At 38.5% G+C, this 23,073-nt stretch overlaps 2 protein-coding genes across 2 annotated transcripts; both read left to right on the forward strand.

Moving 5' to 3' along the window:
• Positions 1 to 630: 630 nt before the first annotated feature.
• Positions 631 to 1,554, forward strand: LOC120858155 (olfactory receptor 8S1-like). The gene has a single exon (XM_040234019.1). It carries the CDS (start codon positions 631 to 633, stop codon positions 1,552 to 1,554), a length of 924 nt encoding a protein of 307 aa, XP_040089953.1.
• Positions 1,555 to 17,738: 16,184 nt separating this feature from the next.
• Positions 17,739 to 18,677, forward strand: LOC120858156 (olfactory receptor 8S1-like). Its single transcript, XM_040234021.1, has one exon. The coding sequence runs from the start codon at positions 17,739 to 17,741 to the stop codon at positions 18,675 to 18,677; it is 939 nt and encodes a 312-aa protein (XP_040089955.1).
• Positions 18,678 to 23,073: the final 4,396 nt, after the last annotated feature.

Below are 23,073 nucleotides of genomic sequence, written 5' to 3' on the forward strand. Positions count from 1 at the left end.
ATCAAGAGGCTCTTTAGTTCCTCTTCACTTTCTGCCATAAGGGTGGTGTCATCTGCATATCTGAGGTTATTGATATTTCTCCTGGCAGTCTTGATTCCAGCTTGTGCTTCTTCCAGCCCAATGTTTCTCATGATGTACTCTACATATAAGTTAAACAAGCAGGGTGACAATATACAGCCTTGATGTACTCCTTTCCCGATTTGGAACCAGGCTTTTGTTCCATGTCCAGTTCTAGCTGTTGCTTCCTGATCTGCATACAGGTTTCTCAAGAGGCAGATCAGGTGGTCTGGTATTCCCATCTCTTTCAGAATTTTCCACAGTTTATTGTGATCCACACAGTCAAAGGCTTTGGCATAGTCAATAAAGCAGAAATAGATGTTTTTCTGGAACTCTCTTCCTTTTTCCATAGAACTCTCTAAAGTCTGTGAAGATTATGACCTAAATTTGTGATCTATCAAGAAAAGATAACTCTTACTGAGACATAGTGAGGGCAGCTTTGGGATATGTAAGCACAGGTTCAGACAACTCAGGGAGGGATGTTTAAGAAGAGAAGATGATGCTGTAGAGAATGGGGACAATCATAGGCAATATCACCCACTTTCTATTTTATTCCAAGGAAACAGCCTCCACATGGCCTTGAGGAACCACAGTACCATCACCAAGTTCATCCTCACTGGGCTCTCAGACGACCCCCACATGCAGGCTCTGCTCTTTGTGCTCTTCCTGGTGATTTACCTCCTGACCATGCTGGGGAACCAGACGATGCTGCTGCTGGTCAGGGCTGACCCCCACCTCCACACACCCATGTACTTCTTCCTGAGTAATCTATCATTCGTGGACCTCTGCTTCTCCTCTGTCACTCTGCCCAAGCTCCTGAAGGACCTCCTGTCTGAGAAGAAGACCATCTCTGTCGAGGGCTGCCTGACTCAGGTCTTCTTTGTGTTTTTCTCTTCAGGAACTGAAGCCTGTCTACTCTCAGTGATGGCCTATGACCACTATGCCGCAATCTGCCACCCCCTGCACTATGGCCAGGTGATGTGCAACCAGCTGTGTGTGAGGCTGGTGTTTATCTCATTGGGCCTGGCCTCTCTCAATGCATTTGTCATTGTGCTCCTGGCTATTAGCCTGGATTTCTGTGATGCCCATACCATCCACCACTACACCTGTGAGCTGCCTGCCCTTTTCCCCCTGTCTTGTTCTGATATCTCTATTGTTACCAATATCCTACTCTACTCCAGCCTATTGCATGGGCTTGGAACCTTCATCCCAATCTTCTTCTCTTATGCCCACATTATCTTCACCATCCTGAGCATCAGCTCCACCACAGGCAGAAGCAAAGCTTTCTCCACCTGCTCCTCCTACCTCATCGCAGTGATCCTGTTCTTTGGTTTGGGTTTTCTTTGTTATCTCATGCCTCCGTCTGGCTCCTCTTTGGATTTGCTCCTCTCTGTACAGTACAGTGCAGTCACACCCATGCTGAATCCCCTCATCTACAGCCTAAAGAACAAGGAGGTGAAGGCAGCTGTGAAGAGGACATTGGGGAAATATCTATAATGTTCAAGTAGTGAACAAGACAACTCTAAGCAAAATCACAAAGATTGTATTCCATTGCATTTGCTCTTTTGCCCTCATCTCCTCTAATCACACGATGTCAGTAATTCTGAAGAAAGATTCCAGAGCTCACCCAAACACCTAATCCTGTTAGTCCAAGGAAGTGGCTCTTGATTTTGGTTCTCAGTTTGGAAAGTCTATGCTGTTGGTTGAAAGGGAGTGTGAAAACCATCTTCCACAAAGTAGATAAATAAGACAAACAAAATAAAAATTAGGTTAGAAAAAAAAGATACAATAATCTTCACAGGAGTTTCAGCATCTGACTATACAGAGCTGCAGAGAGAACTAAAAACAAAGGAGGTATTTGTTAAACAGAAGTTAACCTTTTCAAATCCCAACTACTTATAAATTCTTGAAATAAAACTCTTGAAAAGCAAAATCCTTTGTTAACAAAAAAGTCACCAGTCTACATAGAGTATCATGAACATGAGGACACTGTATACTAAATTTAAAAACATTGCCAATGCAGCCATCAATAGAAATAAAATCTATCCTTACATGAATTCATTAATAAACAAGAAAAAAAGTGTAAGTTTAGAAATATAATTAAACTTAACATAAGAAAAGGAGGATAAAGGGACTAAAAGCACAAATTAATATATTAGAAAAGAGAAAAATAGAATCAATAAATCGAGGCACTAGTTATTCAAAAGGATCAATTGTGACATAATTATGTAAAATATATTTAAGAAAACAGAAAAAGAACCTAATAGTACAACACTGATGTTAAGAATAAAAATTATAAGGTAATGCTAAGATTTGTCTAAATAAATTTTGAAAGCAGGATTTTGTTTCATTTTAAGAAAATATAACCAAAAAAATAAAATTGAGCTATTTGATGTGTAAAACAAAACAAAAAACATTAGAATAAGCACAAAAGGACAAGAAGCACTGATAGTTTTTCAGGTAAGTTTTGGCAAATTTGAATGCTTTTAGAATAATATGGAAAATTGTTAATGTTTTTCAGAACTAATGTAACTGATTCAAAATATGAAAAATTACCACCGTCTCATGAATATTTAGACAAGTTGAAATGAAATGATCCACTGAATCTGAAAGTATACTGAAAGAATAATAATCTAAATAATAACCCATGACCAAATAAACTTCTTATTGCTTTGATTCCTCAAATCAATAAGTTAAAGTTAGAATAATCACATGTTCACCCTGATAGATTCTTAATAAGCATAAAAGTAAACAATTTTGACCTCAAATATTTAATAATAAAAATTCTAATGACTTTTTTATTGAAGTATAGTTGATTTACAATGTTGTGCCAATCTCTGCTATATAGCAAAGTGACTCAGTTATAAACCTATAAACATGCTTTTCATATTACTTATTTCATAAAAAATATTTAACATTAAATAATATTCAAACATATGCTTCATGATATAATATCAAATTGGAGGAATTACAATTATGGTTTTTCCATTAGTCATGTACAGACATGACATGGGACTATAAAAGAGGCTGAGAACCTAAGAATTGATGCTTTCAAATGGTGGTGCTGGAGAAGACTTTTGAGAGTCCCTTAGACTGCAAAGAGATCAAACCAGTCAGTAGTAAAGGAAATCAACCCTGAATATTCATTGGAAGGACTGATGCTAAAGCTGAAGCTTCAATACTTTGACCACCTGATGTGAAGAACTGACTCACTGGAAAAGACTCTGATGCTAGGAAAGATTGAGGGCAGGAGGAGAAGGGAGCAACAGAGGATGAGATGGTTGGATGGCATCACCGACTCAGTGGACATGAGTTTGAGCAAACTCTGGGAGATGGTGAAGGGCAGGGGAACCTAGCGCGCTGCGGTCCATGGGGTCGCAAAGAGTCGGACACAACTGAGCAACGGAACAACAGTTTAAAAGAAAACAACACTATCACTCATTTAACTTAACAAGGTTATGTAATTCCCTCCAGTGCAGTAAGACGAGATTAAAATATGACATTTAATTATGGAAGAGGGGATCTACAAATATTTGGAGGTGATAATGATTACCCAAAAATCTAAGAAATCTCTAATTATTACTATTCCAAGAGAGTTTATTAAGGTAAAAAAAAGCTTTCAGTTCACTTCAGTCAATCAGTCGTGTCCGATTCTTTGCAACCCCATGAACTGCAGCACGCCAGGCCTCCCTGTCCATCACCAACTCCCGGAGTCTACTCAAACTCATGTCCATCGAGTCGGTGATGCCATCCAGCCATCTCATCCTCTGTCGTCCCCTTCTCCTCCTGCCCCCAATCCCTCCCAGCATCAGAGCCTTTTCCAATGAGTCAACTCTTCTCATGAGGTGGACAAAGTACTGGAGTTTCAGCTTTAGCATCATTCTTTCCAAAGAAATCCCAGGGCTGATCTCCTTTAGAATGGACTGGTTGGATCTCCTTGCAGTCCAAGGGACCCTCAAGAGTCTTCTCCAAAACCACAGTTCAAAAGCATCAATTCTTTGGGGCTCAGCTTTCTTCACAGTCCAACTCTCACATCCATACATGACCACAGGAAAAACCATAGCCTTGACTAGACGGACCTTTTTGGCAAAGTAATGTCTCTGCTTTTGAATATGCTATCTAGGTTGGTCATAACTTTCCTTTGAGTAAGTGTCTTTTAATTTCATGGCTGCAGTCACCATCTGCAGTGATTTTGGAGCCCCCAAAAATAAAGTCTGACACTGTTTCCACTGTTTCCCCATTTATTTCCCATGAAGTGATGGGACCAGATGCCATGATTTTAGTTTTCTGAATGTTAAGCTTTAAGTCAGCCTTTTCACTCTCCTCTTTCACTTTCATCAGGAGGCTCTTTAGTTCCTCTTCACTTTCTGCCATAAGGGTGGTGTCATCTGCATATCTGAGTTATTGATATTTCTCCTGGCAGTCTTGATTCCAGCTTGTGCTTCTTCCAGCCCAGTGTTTCTCATGATGTACTCTGCATATAAGTTAAATAAGCAGGGTGACAATATACAGCTTTGACGTACTCCTTTTCCCATTTGGAACCAGAAAAAAAGCTTATATATTCATATAATCACTAGTTTTTCTATATACCAGCAATAAACTGAATATATATATATATATTAGAAAAACATCCATTTGCTATGGCAAGGTCAATAGAAAAACCTCAGGATTAAATTCAACAATAAGAACTCAGAACCCATATGAACAAGCAAAAAAACTAAGTAAATGACATAAAGTATGTTTAAATCAATAGATTTGATTTACAAATGTATTCATTAGGCATGCTTTCATCATCAAGTAACAAAATGTGATTAATAGTACCATAAACCATAACACTACTTATCATTGATTTAATAAGAGGTCTGGAGACAGAGCGCTTCAGAGTTGGTTCAGTAGCTCAACAGAATTATTAATGATTCTATTAATTGTTCTACTTAATCATTAATAAAGCATGCTCTTTCCATTCATTTGCTATGCCATTCTCTATTGATTTTTATCCTCACAAGTGCCCCTGCTGTTGCTACTCTAGATATCATGTTCTTATCCATCACAACACAAAGCTAAAGGAAGGGGAAGTACTGGTTTAGCTTGTTCCTGAACTTCATATAAACAGAATCATTCTAAATGCTAGAACTAAAAATACTGAAAGTATTCAAGCCTTGATGAGGAGGGGGAGGAATTGGATTCACTATACACTTATTCAGCACTTCAGTAAACTGTGTGGCAGTATGTGTTAAATCAAAACCATACAACTACTCTAAAGCCCAAGAATTACATTGCCAGGTATGTGCCAAAGAATTATGAATGTATATATGCAGCAAAGACTTTACTGGGCTGTTTATGACAACTTTATTCACTGTAGCGAAAAAAGGCAAATAACCAAAATGTCTATCAACTGGAGAATGGATAAACTACTGTATATTCAATAATGGATAAATAAATAAAAAGTTAATAAATTAATAAATAATTTCTAAATAAATAAATATAATGGGTAAATAAAATATTGGTGGATAGATAAATATTGTATATTCATACAAAGTAATATTTTATAAAAACAGGCTTTGGAAAACACATGGATAACAGAAGCCAGACACATATGATTTTATTTACATAAAGCCTGAGACTAGAGAATAATAACCTATAAGTGATGCCAGGACAGTGCTTGGTGTGGAGAATAGGTTTACTGGGAAAAGGCATGATGGAACTTTCTAGCTAATGAAGGTCACTGCATCCTGATCTGTGGGGTGGTTACATAAGTATATATGAATGTAAAAACTCATCAAGTACTACCTTTAAACGATTACACTTCACTCTTTACTTACGTATTTTGGGGTAATAAAATATGGCATTTAATTTGCATTTCATGGTAAATGGTTAACATCCTTAGCCATAACTGAATTCTTGGAAACCAGTAACAAAACCATTGATATACCAAAGGAAACGAAAAAAAGCAAAACAAAATGAAATAACACAAGTGACTGGTAAGGATTAAGCATACTGATGATTAAGCATATCGAAGATGATTGAGCTAAACAATAATAGAAAAAAGTAATTTCTTTGTAATATCATCTTGCCAAAGATTAAAATGTATCATTTATATAGTTTTAGGAAATATACCCCCACATAAACTCTGGGGGATAAGACTGATAAAGTCCCATCTATATAGTAGGGGAAAAAATATTATAGTTTGGTCTCAAAACTATAAATTTTGGGTATACTTAGTCCCAGCAGTTTCAATTTGTTTGAATTATTTCAACAAATTAGCTGGATAAATTCACAATTTATTTTAAAATATTTACAACTCATATATAAACTATGTTTACTGCATAGAAAATTTGTAGCTAGTATGTTTAAGTGTACATGCTCAGTTGTGTCTGACTCTTTGCAACCCCATGGACTGTAGCCCACAAGACTCCTCTGTCCATGGAATTTTCTAGGCAAGAATACTGGAGGGTTTGCCATCTACTGCTCCAGAGGATCTTCCTAACCCAGGGATTGAACCTGTGTCTCTTGCCTCTCCTGCATTGACAACAGATTCTTTACAACTGAGCCACCTGGGAAGATTAGTATCTAGATCTCCCCAGAATGACCTGCATATTAATTTATCAATAAAGCCAAAAGGATGTACATAAAATTTCATTACCAGTAGCTCCCATAAGTATTAAGTACATATATTTAGATTTTTCACTTACCACAGGAAATTTAAAATTAATTCATGAAAAATCTTTTTCAAGATTTTAAAGGATATTGAAATTTGTGAAGTATATTTTACTTCTTAAACGTCTTTTTTCCTCCTCTAATTCCACCACCTCTGTCTACTTGTATATTTTATACCTTAATAAATAGGAAACTAAACTAAAAGATCCATTCTCAGACATGTTTTCGCAGTTCTCGTGGGTACATACTCTCCATATCCTACAGTTGGTTTGGTAAACAATGCCCTTCCTCCCGTAGCAGGGCTGTACTTCCTCAGTCCAACCACGATGAGACACGATCCCAGCCACTGGTCTAGAAGCCACTGGTCTAGAAGCCACTGGGGGAGATAAGAGAGGGTAAATAACATCTTACCAGACATCTGCCTCAGGTTCAATTTCTCCACGGTCTTCAAGCAAGGGAAAAACTTCTATAATCTTACAGAGAGTAGTAAGTCAACTTTACAGGCTCTGACGATTCAGGAAGTTGAAGCATATTCATCTAGATGTCCCCACCACAAGTCTCATGGTCCTGCTCCTTTTCTGTTAAAGCCTTGTATATGGCATAGGGTATTTGCTGAACTGTAAATAAAGTGCTCTTTTGAATTCAGCTATTCTATTAGTCAGGTTCTGGGCCCATTTTCACCAACCATTTTCTTCTACTCTTTGGTTACAGGAGACAGGGTTTCCTTTAAAATGCTCAGAAAGCCCTTTTGACCTTCATGTCATCCTCTAGGTTTGTAATTGGTTAATCCAAGGCCAGTAAAGCATCTGTCTACAATGTGAGAGACCTGAGTTCGATCCCTGGGTTGGGAAGATTCCCTGGAGAAGGAAGTGGCAACCCACTCCAGTACTCTTGCCTTGAAAATCCCATGGACAGAGGAGCTTGGTGCAGGCTACTATCCATGGGGTCGCAGAGTCGGGCATGACTGAGCAATTTCACTTCAATCCAAGGCTGTCATTTTATTTCTTTAGCACACCAATTACATTCCACAATAGCAAACCAAATGCACACTTCTTGTTATTGTTATTGTGCCTGCATCTTTCAATTACTAAAATAATTGCATATGTCAAAGCATTCCCTTCTATAAGTATCTCATCCCAATTTACCACAGGTAAGAGTTGTGTAGCTGTGATGCTGGGAACAAAGTAATATGCAATGTAGTAGTATTTCCTTATTCCTCTGGACAAGGAAAAGTGTTCAGAGACTGACATTTTTAGGTTGGGCCAGTATGCATAGAAGTTGTAACGGTGAAAGCATTTGCTGGATAGTTACCATTAGCATCTGCTATTACTATAAAATGAAATGGGAGAATGATAAATATATTAAAATTGCAGAAATCATTCAATTCAATGAATAACATCAAACAAAGAAGATAATTAAGAAAGATAAGCACAGCAAAATGGTAAAGAAGGCATAGGTTTCCATCCTACAGATAGACAGAATATGGCAAAAATGATAGCAATTGTTAGGCCTTACAGCTACTGAATAAAGTAATGGAGGACTTAGGTGAAAGTTTGGCTTGGCAGACCACATCTACCGTATGCCTTGCAGACAGGTCCTATAGACTGAATCCTTGCTCCTGTCTCTTCTCCTGCTCTCACGTTTGTGAGGCCTTGCTTCTGCATTTTGCAAAACCTGAACTGAGTGTGTGCTGCTTTCTCACTGTACTTGGTTAGGAGACCAAGGTGAAGCTTCTTAAAAGAGATATTTTTCAGGGTATTAAAACTTAATCTTTTTCTTCCCTGAGACCAGAATTGAATATATAAGTGGCATAAACCACCATTCCTAAAGTCAACAAGTAAGTAAAGTTTTCTCACAAGCTAGTACAGGTGCTAAAAAATTAAAAGGCTCATAATAATGTTGGTACTTTCTCTGGTAACACTTAGGAAACAAATTCTTACATTTTGGGCATAAAGTAGAGTATAATGCATCCAAACACAACAATCATCTTCAGCTGCTTTTTAACATTTACTACAAAACCTTTAAAACAAGTTAAAACATTATTCTCTGGTCCACTACTGCAAAAATAAAAGACTAAGTTTAGTCCCCAGCCAGCATGGTCAAGGAAACTTGTGGTGTTGAAACTCTTCCTCTTTCTGACCTCCCCAAAATCTTCCCTGATAGTAGAGAATCTGAAATTTCTATGTAGAAGGTATTGTGTTGACAAACTGGTTGGGAGATGAGAAATGGAATTATTTCCTGCCATATCAGTAAACAAAGGATGATACAGTCATCAGCAATCCCAGCCACCATGGTTGGTGAGTTGATGACCCTGAGGGAACTCAGGAAGAAGGAATACCTGCCATCTAGCAGACATCAGACTGCAGTCACTCCCCAGGGTGAGCCCTAAGGAAATTCAGCTTGTAGAAACACAAGATGCTAACCACAATAGCTGAGGCACATATCAAAGAATGATTTCAGTAAGCCTAGATTCTTGCATCTTCCCATAAATAGATAAGTGCTAAATTCCTTAACATGACATATCTAATTTTTTACTTAATCTTTTGATGTTACCAATTACCTGCCCTTTGTTGCAAAACTCATATATCCTAGTTCCTCCCCTCACCTCCCTGGAGCAGTTTCTCAGAGCTATCTGAAATGCTGTCTCCCAGGCTGCAGTGATATCTATGTCAGTTTTATATACACTGAAAGAAAGAAATGAAAGGGCATGGAGGTTTAAGTGGGAAATAGATTTCAATATGATAATCTTGTATGTCAAATAGACAATCATGATAATCTTGTATGTCAGCCGCCATCATGAAACTACTGAGTCAGGTCAGATACACAACAACTGGAAAGCATACCAGGCAGGATGCTATGAAAAGTACTAACAGAACTGTGATATTTATTTCTTACCACTCTGCTTTATTTACTTATTACCCAAAGTTTTCCCCATCTGCCCATTCAGTAGAATTAGAGAACAAAGACTCAAAAATCTTTGGATTCTGAGTTTAAACGTACAAAAATATTTGAAGAAATATACAACTAGATATGAAACAAACTGGGGAGAGAATTGGAAAGATACGCAGGAAAATTCATAGTAAGCATGGAGAGCTCTATAAATTACCACCCAATTCTATTTATATGGATACTAAAGATTCACCCTCTACTAAGTTTAGAGGTATAAGAGTAAAGAATTCAGTTTTTCTTCCTACAGAGGGATCAGGAACATGATAAGCCTACTGAGAAGTCCACACAAAATATAATGCAATCACCAGAGATCTGAAAAATTAGTGTGGATTGAATACATTTAGGTGCAATCTTCTGAGCTTCTCTTGGTCTTAGAATGGCACAGAAGGACATCCAAAGACTTCAGTGTGTCTACTAGTGGGACAAAGATATTAGCTTACAATAAGAGCTAGTGGCCTGCAAATGGGTCCTTTGATTCAGATGAGAGTTGAATTCAAAAATGTGTGGCATGGTCAGTATTACCAGGAAATGAAAAAGGATGAGGTATTAGTATGTCATGATAGATTTCCAAGAGAGAGATGACTAGAGGGGATGAGTTATATGTGGAACAAGAGGCCAGCAAAGGACTAAAGCAGACCACTGTTTCCAAGTAACGCCTCTCATCCCAGCACCATTGTAACTTTGTGCATGCATGCATGCTCAGTCCTGTCGAACAGGCTCCTCTATCCATGAGATTCCTCAGGCAAGAATACTGGAGAGGGTTGCCATTTCCTTCTCCAGGGGATCTTCCTGACCCAGGGATCGAACCCACGTCTCCTGCCTTGGCCACCAGGGAAGCCCACCCCAATGCTCATAGTGGCCTTATTTATAAGAGCCAAGATATAAAAGCAATCTCAGCATCCATCCACAAATGAATGGATAAAGAAGATATGGCATATATACAATAGAATACTACTGTCGTGAAAACTAACGAAATTTTGCCATTTGCAACAACATAAATGCACCTTAAGGGTATTATGCTTAGTGAAGTAAGTCAGAGAAAGACAAATACTGTATGTTTTCCTTTACATGTGGAATCTAAAAAAATTAAATAAAAGAATATAATAAAATATAAACAGACTCACAGATACAGAGCATAAACTAGTGGTTACCACTGTTGAAAGGGGCTGGAGGAAGGGCAAGATAGGAGAAGATTAAGAGGTACAAACTACTAGATATAAAATAAATAAGATACAATGTAACATATAGCACAGGGAATATAGCCAGCATTTTATAACCACTTTAAATGGAGTGTAATCTAAAAAAGTATCAAATCACTATGTTTACACCTGAAACCAATATAATATTGTAAATCAACTGTACCTTATACTTTTAATTTAAAAAGTCATTGACAGGGCTTCCCTGAAGGCTCAGTAGTAAAGAATCTGCCTGCCAGTGCAGGAGACATGGGTTTGATCCCTGGTCCATGAAGATCCCACATGCCATGGAGCAACTAAGCTCATGTGCCACAACTACTGAATCTGTGCTCTAGAGCCCAGAAACCGCAACAATGGAAGCCTGTGTACCCCAGAACCTGTGCCCCACAACAAGAGAGTAACCCCTCCTCAGCATAACTAGAGAAAAGCCTGCACAGCAAAGATGACCCAGCACAGCCAAAAATAAATAAATAATTTTTTTTAAGTCAATGACAAAGGAAGAATTTTAAAGGCAGCCAGGGGAAAAAGGATGATAACTTACAAGGGAACCCCCAATAGGCTATAGCAAATTTCTCAGCAAAAACTCCACAGGCCAGGAAGCAGTGAAATGACATTCTCAAAATATTGAAAGATAAAAACTGTCAGCCAAGAATATTCCATTCAGCAAAGGCAAAATTAGATATGAAGGAGAAATAAGGACATTCCCAAACAAATGAAAACTGAGACAGTCATCAACACAAGACCTGCCTAAAAGAAAAAAAAAGTTGAAAAGAGCTAATCTACCAGAAACAGAAGACAAAAGAACGTAAACTGTAAGGTGATAAATAGAATTATAAAATAGCAACTCTATAGGAGAATATGTTTTAAACACTTTATTATCAACAACAGAAAGAATAAAATATCTAGGAATAAACTTAATCAAGGAGGTCAAAGACTTTGACACTGAAAACTATGAGACATAGTTGAAAGACACTGAAGCAGAAAAAAAGAAATGGAAACAGAGTTCATGCTCATGGATGTCTATATCGCCTAAAGCAATCTACAGATTCAATGCAATCCCTATCAAAATCCCAGGGAGAGAGATTTTTCACAGCAATAGAACAAAAAGTACTAAAATTTATATGGAAGCACAAAAGCCAAAGCAATCTTGAGAATAAAAGAGCAACACTGGAGGTTTCACATGCTCCAACTTTAAACTACGTTATAAAGCTGCAATAATCAAAACAGCACAGTACTGACAGAAAAACAGATACACAGATCACTGGCATAGAACTGAGAGCCCAGAAATAAACCTAAACACATAAAAGTCAGTTAATCTATGACAAAAGAGCAAAGAACAAACAACAGAGAAAAGATAGTCCCTTCTATCATCAGCAATACACGATGCTGGAGAAGCAGGACAGTTCACATGCAAAAAAAAAAAAATTCATTATATGCTTGAATTACTATCTATATGTTACTATCATCATATTTATATAATACATTATATGCTCTGAATATGTAATTCTATAAACTTAAGATCCAATTATTTTCACTTTGTATGTCTTAAATATACAAAAATTTTATTTGTCAATTATACCTTAATAGATCTGGCAGGGGCAGGATTAAGTAAGGTCCTAAAAACAATCAAGATGTACATCTTAAATCTATATAATTTTTGCCAATTGTATTTCAATAAATCTGTTAAAGAATAAACTTTAACATGATTCATGTTAAACAGAATATCACTTTTTAAATAAAAACAGGATATTACTCTGAAAAAAAAGATTCTGTAAATTCAAGCCTCAATAATATTCCTAGCATGGAATTAACTCCTTTCAGCCACTATAATGGACAAGTCTATGGTTAAAATGAAAAAAATTTAAGTATGCACTAAAATATAATCTGGAGCTCAGTAATATGTCACAGCTCAATTTACCTAAAAATTTTGAAAGCTCATTTTCAGCTATGCATAGCCATTAGGAAAATGTTCCATCAGATTGAAATTTGTTTAAAAATCCCATTCTTATACTCTGCTTTTTCAACCCTCACAACTCTAATAAAGCACTCTTTTTAGGCTTTAAATAATTACCTTAATTCAGACACTTCAAATACTTCCCTGGAGAGAATCCTCTATGCCTCGTACTATGTTTAATTTTCCAGTTACCTGGAAACTGTGTAGTTACTGAGTCCAGAGCTAGGCTTCAGGCTGGGACTTCAGGGAATACAGGGCAGTGGCTGAGCTTCCCCCGAGTACCCAACATAGCCCGTGGCTATCTAAGTAAAATGGCTTTCTGATTGGTTCCATTAAAGAATGCTTTCTATAAGTGATGCTCTTAGAAAAGTACTCAGGATCACAGAAGAAATGAAGAGAAGGTACATTGCTCCACCTGAGGTCATGTGAGAAGGTTTAATGAAATATATGTCTGTTGTTCAGAATTTGAGCTTCTTTAGAGAAACTGTCCTCATCTTTGCCTACATTACAGAATGACACCACCCTAAATTAAGGTTTTCAGGAAAACAGTCCTGACTGTATGATTTATATACTGCTTCTAACAAGAGAACTAGTCTAATGCCCAGAACTCTGTGAGAGCTGTCTGATATACCAAACGTCAAACTCCTTTGAGAGGAGGTCAGTTTTGAGGAGACTTTACCTATGATGCTCAACAATGATGGGAAAGGCAGAAAATTCAGAAAAGTCATCTCCAGAAAAACAGAAATTGTGGTAATTCTTCCCTGATTCTCTGAGGATACCTTTATCTTTTTTCCAGGAATATCTGTGTGTAGGGTTTTTCAACTATTTTTTTAATATTTATTAATTTTATTTGTGTGTTTATTTGGTGGCACCAGATCTTAGTTGCTGGATGTGAACTCTCAGTTGCTGCATGTGGGATCTAGTTCCCTGACTAGGGATTGAACCTTAGCCCCCTGCATTGGGAGCATGGAGTCTTAGCCAATAGACCACCAGGGAGATTCCTGTGTGTAGGTTTTAAATCTGCTATCTATCCCTTCACACATCTCTACCTCCTCACATTTCATTACCTATTCCACTTGTTCTACGGACAAGGATCCTGTTCCTTCATCCCTCTTCTCTGACTAGAGATGAGAATATCTTGGCTCTTGACATCATCTCCAACCTTGGGAAGGGCTTTCAGTTCAGTTCAGTTCAGTTCAATTCAGTCGCTCAGTAGTGTCCGACTCTTTGTGACCCCATGGACTGCAGCACACCAGGCCTCCCTGTCCATCACCAACTCCCGGAGTTTACCCAAACTCATGTCCACTGAGTCGGTGATGCAATCCAACCATCTCATCCTCTGTCATCCCCTTCTCCTCCCGCCTTCAATCTTCCCCAGCTTAAACATCTTTATTCCCCCAAATATTGCATTAGTCTATCAAACCTGCACAAATCAATAGAATGACCTCTATTCTCTCTGCATAACACTGAGTACAGGGACATCTTCAGCCTGGCCTAAATCTTATACTTCATAATCACAAAACTTTGCAGAGAGAAATCAGAATATTACAGAAAGATTCTAGGCTGTTGAAGGAACTTACTCCCCTGCTTTTTCTGACACCAGTTTGATAAACTGCAGTAAATATTTCTGTTCCTTAAACCTTCAGATCTGGTTACCAGTGAGTAGGTATGAATAGTGCAGAGGAGTACTATTCCCAAGGAGGGAACAGTGCTGAGAATAATTCAGCTGGGTCATGTTGACCTTTGGTTCTCTCCTTCCCATACTGATATCCTTCTCCCAGTTCAGATTCCTGGGTCTGAAAGTTGCCCTGGGATCCCTCAGGCCATCTTGGAGGCTGACCTACCACACACACTACACTCTTTTGTTCATTCCAGAAATATCTTTAAATAATGTGGTTTAGACCTTTCTAGGACAATTCTGTAATCCTCCTTTCATATCTTTTACCATTTGCTAAGATCAACCACCATTTCATTCACTTTAATTGTGCCTGTTCTCATCCATGTGTAAATCTCACATCAGTCTCTCATACAAAAGGATGAAATGAAGACAATGTTTTTTGTTCCAAGTAGTAATTAAAAATTAGATTTATTTCCTGATATCTTGACTGAGAATGAGTTGCAAGGCTCTGCTTTTGGTCATTCAAAAAAACTTATCCCATCAGTTTAAGGTGTTATTTAGCTGGGGGTGGGAGGGCTCCTTTCTCTGTGATATCTTCTAAATCAATTGATACAGTAGTTGATGTCTTCCTGCACACTAAATGTGGACATCAGATAAGAGAGAAAAATTTGCCCAGAAATACTACACTAAAGAAGTAGAAATGATTCTGGAAATATTCTCAATTAACAGAAGACCCTGAGCTTGCCACTGTGGTGGCAAGACACTGTGGTCTGGTCTCCTTGTGAGTGAAAGTAGAGAATGAAGTAGTTTGGGGGATGGCTTGAAAATATCCAGATCATTGAGATATACATGAAAATATCTAAGTTTTATGAAGAATAAATCCTATTTATCATTTTACTTTGCTTTGAGTAGATTTTATATAAAAAGTTTTCTATCAACAATATTTACAAATGTATCCATGCAGGACCCTCAAACAGAATTTCTTCAGCTGTTTCTGCCTCACAATCACTAGAACTAAGCCAATATCCCACAGGAACACAAGGGTAAACACTACCCTGTTTTCCAGGCACAAAGGTAACCTAAACATCGGTCTAAGATGGGCCTAAGCTTTGACTGATGAGTTTGTTAATGGGATCATAGTTGAAGCATCTCTTGGTGAATTAGCATGGGGTCATAGATTATCAGCAGGATTAGAAATAGGTGCCCAATAAAAAAGCAATATAAATTTTTTGTAAGTTCAGAAAGCTTCATATGGTTATATTGTGAGCTGATAAACAAAAGTAGAAACCTGTTAAATCATGTTTTAAAACCTCAGGCTCCTAAGAAAACTTCATACAGAATGGTGCTTTACTACATAGCCCTACAAATGCAGGTTCAAAATTATCTGGATTCAGGTGAGCATCATCATTCACATAATCTACCACCATTCTGGCCTTCTTGGATAAACCCTTATACCTAGCACAAGTAGATTCAAGAAGCAGTTAAAGGAAAACCACACAAATACTTCTTTTCTGACCTCATGGGACAATAAAAAATAAATTGCCCACAACACAAATGCAAGTACCTTGTTGCAGTGATGGTTAAAGTACCTGTTGCTTCTATAAAAATGAGAGATCATCAGAGGATGTTGCAGAAGATGACATATTCTGCAGATAAACACAGACTGCATGGGTAGGCAGTATGGCAACTCTAATGGATAATATTCCCAATACTTCTGTCAGGGATCAGTATTTCAGGTGACTGGTGGTATTAGGATGGCTTTCCCTGGTAGCTCAGCTCGTAAAGAATCTGCCTGCAACACAGGAGAACCTGGCTTGATTCCTTGGTGGGGAAGATCTGCTGGAGAAGGGATAGGCTATCCAATCCAGTATTCTTGGGCTTACCTGGTGGCTCCAGGGATGACACCTACAATGTGGGAGATCTAGGTTCGATCCCAGGGTTGGGAAGATCCTATAGAGAAGGGAACGCCACCCACTCCAGTATTCTGGCCTAGAGAATTCCATGGACTGTATAGTCCATGGGGTCACAAAGAGTCAGACACAGCTGAGGTGGTATTAGGGGCATAGAGTGAAAGGATGGGATTGCGCTTGGAATATTCAAGAGGTCATATCTGAAGTATGCATGAGAGGTCATATGGAGGTTTTCAAATAATGTGATAGGTATAATGAAGCTAACACAAAATGTGTGAAGATGAAGCTAGAAATAATTAATTTGTGATTACTATTAAGATGTGGTCCATTTTCTCAATGAGCTCATAGCCTTGAGGGGAAATCTGAGAAAACATATTTAACATTAATGAGAAAAAAATCAGAATTCAGACTATGACATAAGGCCACTGAAAACAAGGAGTCCGTGATTTAAATAGAAGGTTGTGAGTTTAGAAGAGAGAGCTGTCAGGAGAGACTATAAAAAACAGACAGGACTTAAGGTCAGTTAAGAATTTGGATCCACAGATTAAAATGGAGAACATCTGAATGGAGAATAACAGAAGCACAGAAACAAATACACTTTTCTGACATCAAAAGTAGCCAATTTGATTTAAAAGTAGGTTAAAGATGGATAAGAAAGAACTCTGAATACTGGAACAGGAAAAATGGCCTGTGTACCTATGGATCAAGCCTGGTAGATTAGAAACAGCAATGGTTTTAGAAAAAGCAATAGTTTTTTACTTGTTGTCAACATGGCATTACAAAATTCCCCCTGAATATCATATTTTTCAACAGTAAAATAGATATCATCAGCTGCCATAAATAAATCACAAAATCACTTTGAGAAAAAAACTTAGATAGTGATTGAGATACTCTGTACACACACACATACACAAAGTTAATGGAAATTTAATGAGCTGCTTAGGAAGTTAGAAGTCACTGGATGATTATGACCTAAAAGATAATGATATGGAAAGGAGACAAGTTTAAAACAACTGCTGCAAATCCATACTATAATGGTTCTTAAAACCAAATTATTATAAGGCTCTCTAAACAACAGGAAAAATCCAGGTGGAAACTAACTACCATGAATGTACAAGGAAGCCAGGTATATTTATTTTCCACTTAAATCCTTATAAAAAAGGAATGAGATTCTCTGTTAAGTATGTGAAGACTGCAATCCAAGAATAGCGACTGACAAAATAGAATAAAAGTTCTTGCTGAGGTACAGTGAGGGATATATTGAGTGTCTCAACACAGCACCCAAACACCACAGGGGGAAATGTGTAAGCAGAAGGGGTGATGCTGTGAAGGAAATAGAACAATCATAGGGGATCTCACCTCTCCTTTATTTTATTACAGGAAAATAATCTCAACAAATGGCCTTGAGGAACCACAGCACCATCACCCAGTTTATTCTCACTGGGCTGTCTGACGACCCCCATATCCAAGTTCTGCTCTTTGTATTATTCCTAGGAATTTACCTCCAGACACTACTGGGGAATCTGACAATGATATTAGTGATCAGGGCTGACTCGCACCTCCACACGCCCATGTACTACTTCCTGAGTAATCTATCATTCCTAGACCTCTGCTTCTCTTCTGTCACTTTGCCCAAGCTCCTGAAGGACCTCCTGTCTGAGAAGAAGACCATCTCAGTAGAGGGCTGTCTAGCCCAGGTCTTCTTTGTGTTTCTTACTGCGGGAAATGAAGCCTGTCTGCTCTCAGTCATGGCCTACGACCGTTATGCCGCCATCTGCCACCCCTTGCTCTATGACCAGGTGATGAGCAACCAGCTCTGTCAGGGGCTGGTGTGGGGCTCCTGGGGCCTGGCCTCTCTCAATGCAGTCATCATTGTGCTCTTGGCTATTAATCTGGATTTCTGTGATGATCAAACTATCCACCACTACACCTGTGAGCTGCCCTCCCTCTTCCCCCTGTCTTGCTCTGATATCTCCATCAATATCAGTATCTTGTCCTTCTCCACTGTATTCCTCGGGCTTGGAAACTTCTTCCCAATCTTCTTCTCCTATGTTCGTATTATATTCAACATTCTGAGCATCAGCTCCACCACAGGCAGGAGCAAATCTTTCTCCACCTGCTCCTCCCACCTCATCACAGTGATCCTGTTCTTTGGCTCAGGTATGCTTCGCTATCTCATGCCTCCCTCTGGTTCCTCCCTGGATTTGCTTTCTTCCTTACAATACAGTGTGATCACACCCATGCTGAACCCCCTTATCTACAGCCTAAGGAACAAGGAAGTAAAGGCAGCTGTGAAAAGGACATTGGGAAAATATTCACAATATTTTAGGCACTGAAGTAAGTTACATTTACTCATCAAAACTGCAAGGATTGAGCATTCTCTTATGTTGCCTCTTCCTTCTTCTCACGCTCGTTGCTCTTGCTCAGTTGTGTCCATCTCTTTTAGAACTCATGTCTCCCATGTCTCCTGCACTGCTGGCAGATTCTTTACCACTGAGTCTTGGGGAAGCCCCCTTCCTGCCTCAACACAGAATCAAATAGGGCACACAAAAGATCCTAGAGCTTGCCTGAGGACTACATCTTGTTATTGAAAAGTAGAGGCATATATTTTAAACTTCCATTTGAAAAGTCTATGCTCTATGATGACCCTGTATGCAGGACAGCAAAAAAAGACACAGATGGGTATAGCGGACTTTTGGACTCAGTGGGAGAGGGAGAGGGTGAGATGATTTGGGAGAATGACATTGAAACATGTATAATATCATGTAAGAATCGAATTGCCAGTCTATGTCCGATGCAGGATATGGCATGCTTGGAGCTGGTACACGGGGATGACCCAGAGAGATGCTGTGGGGAGGCGGGTGGGAGGGGGGTTCATGTTTGGGAACGCATGTACACCCGTGGTGGATTCATGTCAATGTATGCCAAAACCAATACAGAATTGTAAAGTAAAAAAAAATAAATTATATTTTAAAAAAAAGAAAAGTCTATGCTCTACTGATTGGGAAAGAATATGAAAGCATTCTTCCACAAGCACACTAAGACAACAAATTAATTAGGGTGAAAAGTTAACATACATAGCTGGTTTGATTTCTCAACGAAAATTAATAGAATAAAATTTACCAAAAACTCAATCTGAAATGCTTAATAATGAAAGATTCAAAAGAGTCTTTATATTTCATTTAAAAATATTTAATTTTAATCAATAGCCCACCAGAAGGTTTGTGATCAAATTAGATTGGAGGAATTACAGCTAAAGTAACTAGCAATAAAAGAATAATTACCATATTACTTAATAAGACCATGTAATTTCACCCCATTGCAGCTAGATGAGGATAGATATAAGATTTAAATTTTGCTTGAGGAAAGAAAAAATCTACAAATATTGGCAATGGTGAAATTTTCTACCTGGAAAATCTAAGCATTCCATTAGAAATGAAAAATTATTAGTACTCAAGAGACTTAAATGATGTAAAAATCTTAATATATTGATACAAAAATAGTTTCTATACACCAAAATCTAGTGAACAGACAAAAAATATGTTAACATAGAAAATTACTGATTGCTACCACAACATCAACATAAAATCCCAGAATTAAACTTAACAATGAACCCTTAAAACTATATGAACAAAACAGAAAAACTGAACTTCTATTAAAGATGCTTAACGTAAGATTTCTTTATAAAGTGTGTTTTCATCTTCAAATGACAAATATGTGATGAACATTAACATAAACCATAAGAATATTTATCACTTAAATATCAATAGCACATGGACATCACCAGATGGTCAACACCAAAATCAGATTGATTATATTCTTTGCAGCCAAAGATGGAGAAGCTCTATACAGTCAACAAAAACAAGACCAGGAGCTGACTGTGGCTCAGATCATGAACTCCTTGTTACCAAATTCAGACTTAAGTTGAAGAAACTAGGGAAACCGCTAGACCATTCAGGTATGACCTAAATCAAATCCCTTATGGTTATACAGTGGAAGTGAGAAATAGATTTAAGGGCCTAGGTCTGATAGATAGAGTGCCCGATGAACTATGGAATGAGGTTCGTGACATTGTACAGGAGACAGGGATCAAGACCATCCCTATGGAAAAGAAATGCAAAAAAGCAAAATGGCTGTCTGGGGAGGCCTTACAAATAGCTGTGAAAAGAAGAGAGGTGAAAAGCAAAGGAGAAAAGGAAAGATATAAGCATCTGAATGCAGAGTTCCAAAGAATAGCAAGAAGAGATAAGAAAGCCTTCTTCAGCGATCAATGCAAAGAAATAGAGGAAAACAACAGAATGGGAAAGACTAGAGATCTCTTTAAGAAAATTGGAGATACCAAGGGAACATTTCATGCAAAGATGGGCTCAATAAAGGACAGAAATGGTATGGACCTAACAGAGGTGGCAAGAATACACAGAAGAACTGTACAAAAAAGATCTTCACGACCCAGATAATCATGATGATGTGATCACTAATCTAGAGCCAGACATCTTGGAATGTGAAGTCAAGTAGGCCTTAGAAAGCATCACTATGAACAAAGCTAGTGGAGGTGATGGAATTCCAGTTGAGCTGTTTCAAATCCTGAAAGATGATGCTGTGAAAGTGCTGCACTCAATATGCCAGCAAGTTTTGAAAACTCAGCAGTGGCCACGGGACTGAAAAGGTCAGTTTTCATTCCAATTCCAAAGAAAGGAAATGCAAAAGAATGCTCAAACTACTGCACCATTGCACTCATCTCACATGCTAGTAAAGCAATGCTCAAAATTCTCCAAGCCAGGCTTCAACAATACATGAACCATGAACTCCCTGATGTTCAAGCTGGTTTTAGAAAAGGCAGAGGAACAAATTGCCAGAGGAATCAAATTGCCAACATCCTCTGGATCATGGAAAAAGCAAGAGAGTTCCAGAAAAACATCTATTTCTGCTTTATTGACTATGCCAAAGCCTTTGACTGTGTGGATCACAATCAACTGTGGAAAATTCAGAAAGAGATGGGAATACCAGACCACCTGACCTGCCTCTTGAGAAATCTGTACGCAGGTCAGGAAGCAACAGTTAGAACTGGACATGGAACAACAGACTGGTTCCAAATAGGAAAAGGAGTACGTCAAGGCTGTATATTGTCACCCTGCTTATGTAACTTATATGCAGAGTACATCATGAGAAACGCTGGACTGGAAGAAGCACAAGCTGGAATCAAGATTGCCAGGAGAAATATCAATAACCTCAGATATGCAGATGACACCACCCCTATGGCAGAAAGTGAAGAGGAACTAAAAAGCCTCTTGATGAAAGTGAAAGAGGAGAGTGAAAAAGTTGGCTTAAAGCTCAACATTCAGAAAACGAAGATCATGGCATCCAGTCCCATCACTTCCTGGGAAATAGATGGGGAAACAGTGGAAACAGTGTCAGACTTTATTTTTTTGGGCTCCAAAATCACTATAGATGGTGATTGCAGCCATGAAATTAAAAGACGCTTATTCCTGGAAGAAAAGTTATGACCAACCTAGATAGCATATTGAAAAGCAGAGACATTACTTTGCCGACTAAGGTCCGTCTAGTCAAGGCTATGGTTTTTCCAGTGGTCTTGTATGGATGTGAGAGTTGGACTGTGAAGAAGGCTGAGCGCCAAAGAATTGATGCCTTTGAACTGTGGTTTTGGAGAAGACTCTTGAGGGTCCCTTGGACTGCAAGGAGATCCAACCAATCCATTCTGAAGGAGATCAGCCATGGGATTTCTTTGGAAGGAATGATGCTAAGGCTGAAGCGCCAGTACTTTGGCCACCTCATGCGAAGAGTTGACTCACTGGAAAAGACTCTGATGCTGGGAGGGATTGGGGGCAGGCGAAGAATGAGACAACCGAGGATGAGATGGCTGGATTGCATCATGGACTCAATGGACATAAGTCTGAGTGAACTCCGGGAGATGGTGATGGACAGGGAGGCCTGGCGTGCTGCGATTCATGGGGTTGCAAAGAGTCGGACACGACTGAGCGACTGAACTGACTGACTGACTGATTGGGTTCCCTGGTGGATCAGATGGTAAAGAATCTGCCTACAGTGCAGAAGAGACCCAGGTTTGATCCAGGTTGGGAAGATTCCCTGGAAGGGAATGGCTACCCACTTCAGTATTCTTGCCTGGAGAATTCCATGGACAGAGGGGCCTGGTAGGCCACAGTCCACAGAGTTACAAAGAGTCAGACATGACTGAGCAAGTAACACTTTAACGTTCATGGAGATAGATGGTTCTAGAATTGGTTGAGTATCTAAACAGAATCATCAGTGATTCAGGTTCCTTCCACCCATTTGCTTTGCCATCCTCATATATAAGGTTTCATCCTCAGCCTTGCCACTTCAACATAACACAAAACAAAGATAAAAGGAAGGGAATTATGAGTTTAGCGAGTTCTTAAGCTGTATATAAATGAAACCATTCTAAATAGTAAAAATCTAAAACACTCAAAGTCTTCAAGTCTTGATGAGGAAGTGGCACAAATGAGGTCACAAACATTGATAGTGAGACTGTGAACTGGTTCAATAATTTAGGGGAAATCTGTGGTAAATCAAAACCACATATCTAAGATCTATTAATTATACTCCTACATATATATGAAAAGAAATGAGTTTAATTATCCAGCAAAGACATTATTAGAATGTTTGTGAAAGTTTTATTCACTGTAACCAAAATATATAATAAACCCAAATATCTACCACCTGCAGAATGAGTAA

The sequence above is a fragment of the Oryx dammah genome, unplaced genomic scaffold (assembly GCF_014754425.2).
Source record: "Oryx dammah isolate SB20612 unplaced genomic scaffold, SCBI_Odam_1.1 HiC_scaffold_29, whole genome shotgun sequence".
In the NCBI taxonomy this organism is placed as follows: Eukaryota; Metazoa; Chordata; class Mammalia; order Artiodactyla; family Bovidae; genus Oryx; species Oryx dammah.

What these genes read in the sequence shown, in the direction of transcription:
- LOC120858156 (XM_040234021.1), top strand. Translation starts at nt 17,739, where the DNA reads ATGGCCTTGAGGAACCACAGCACCATCACCCAGTTTATTCTCACTGGG.
- LOC120858155 (XM_040234019.1), top strand. Translation starts at nt 631, where the DNA reads ATGGCCTTGAGGAACCACAGTACCATCACCAAGTTCATCCTCACTGGG.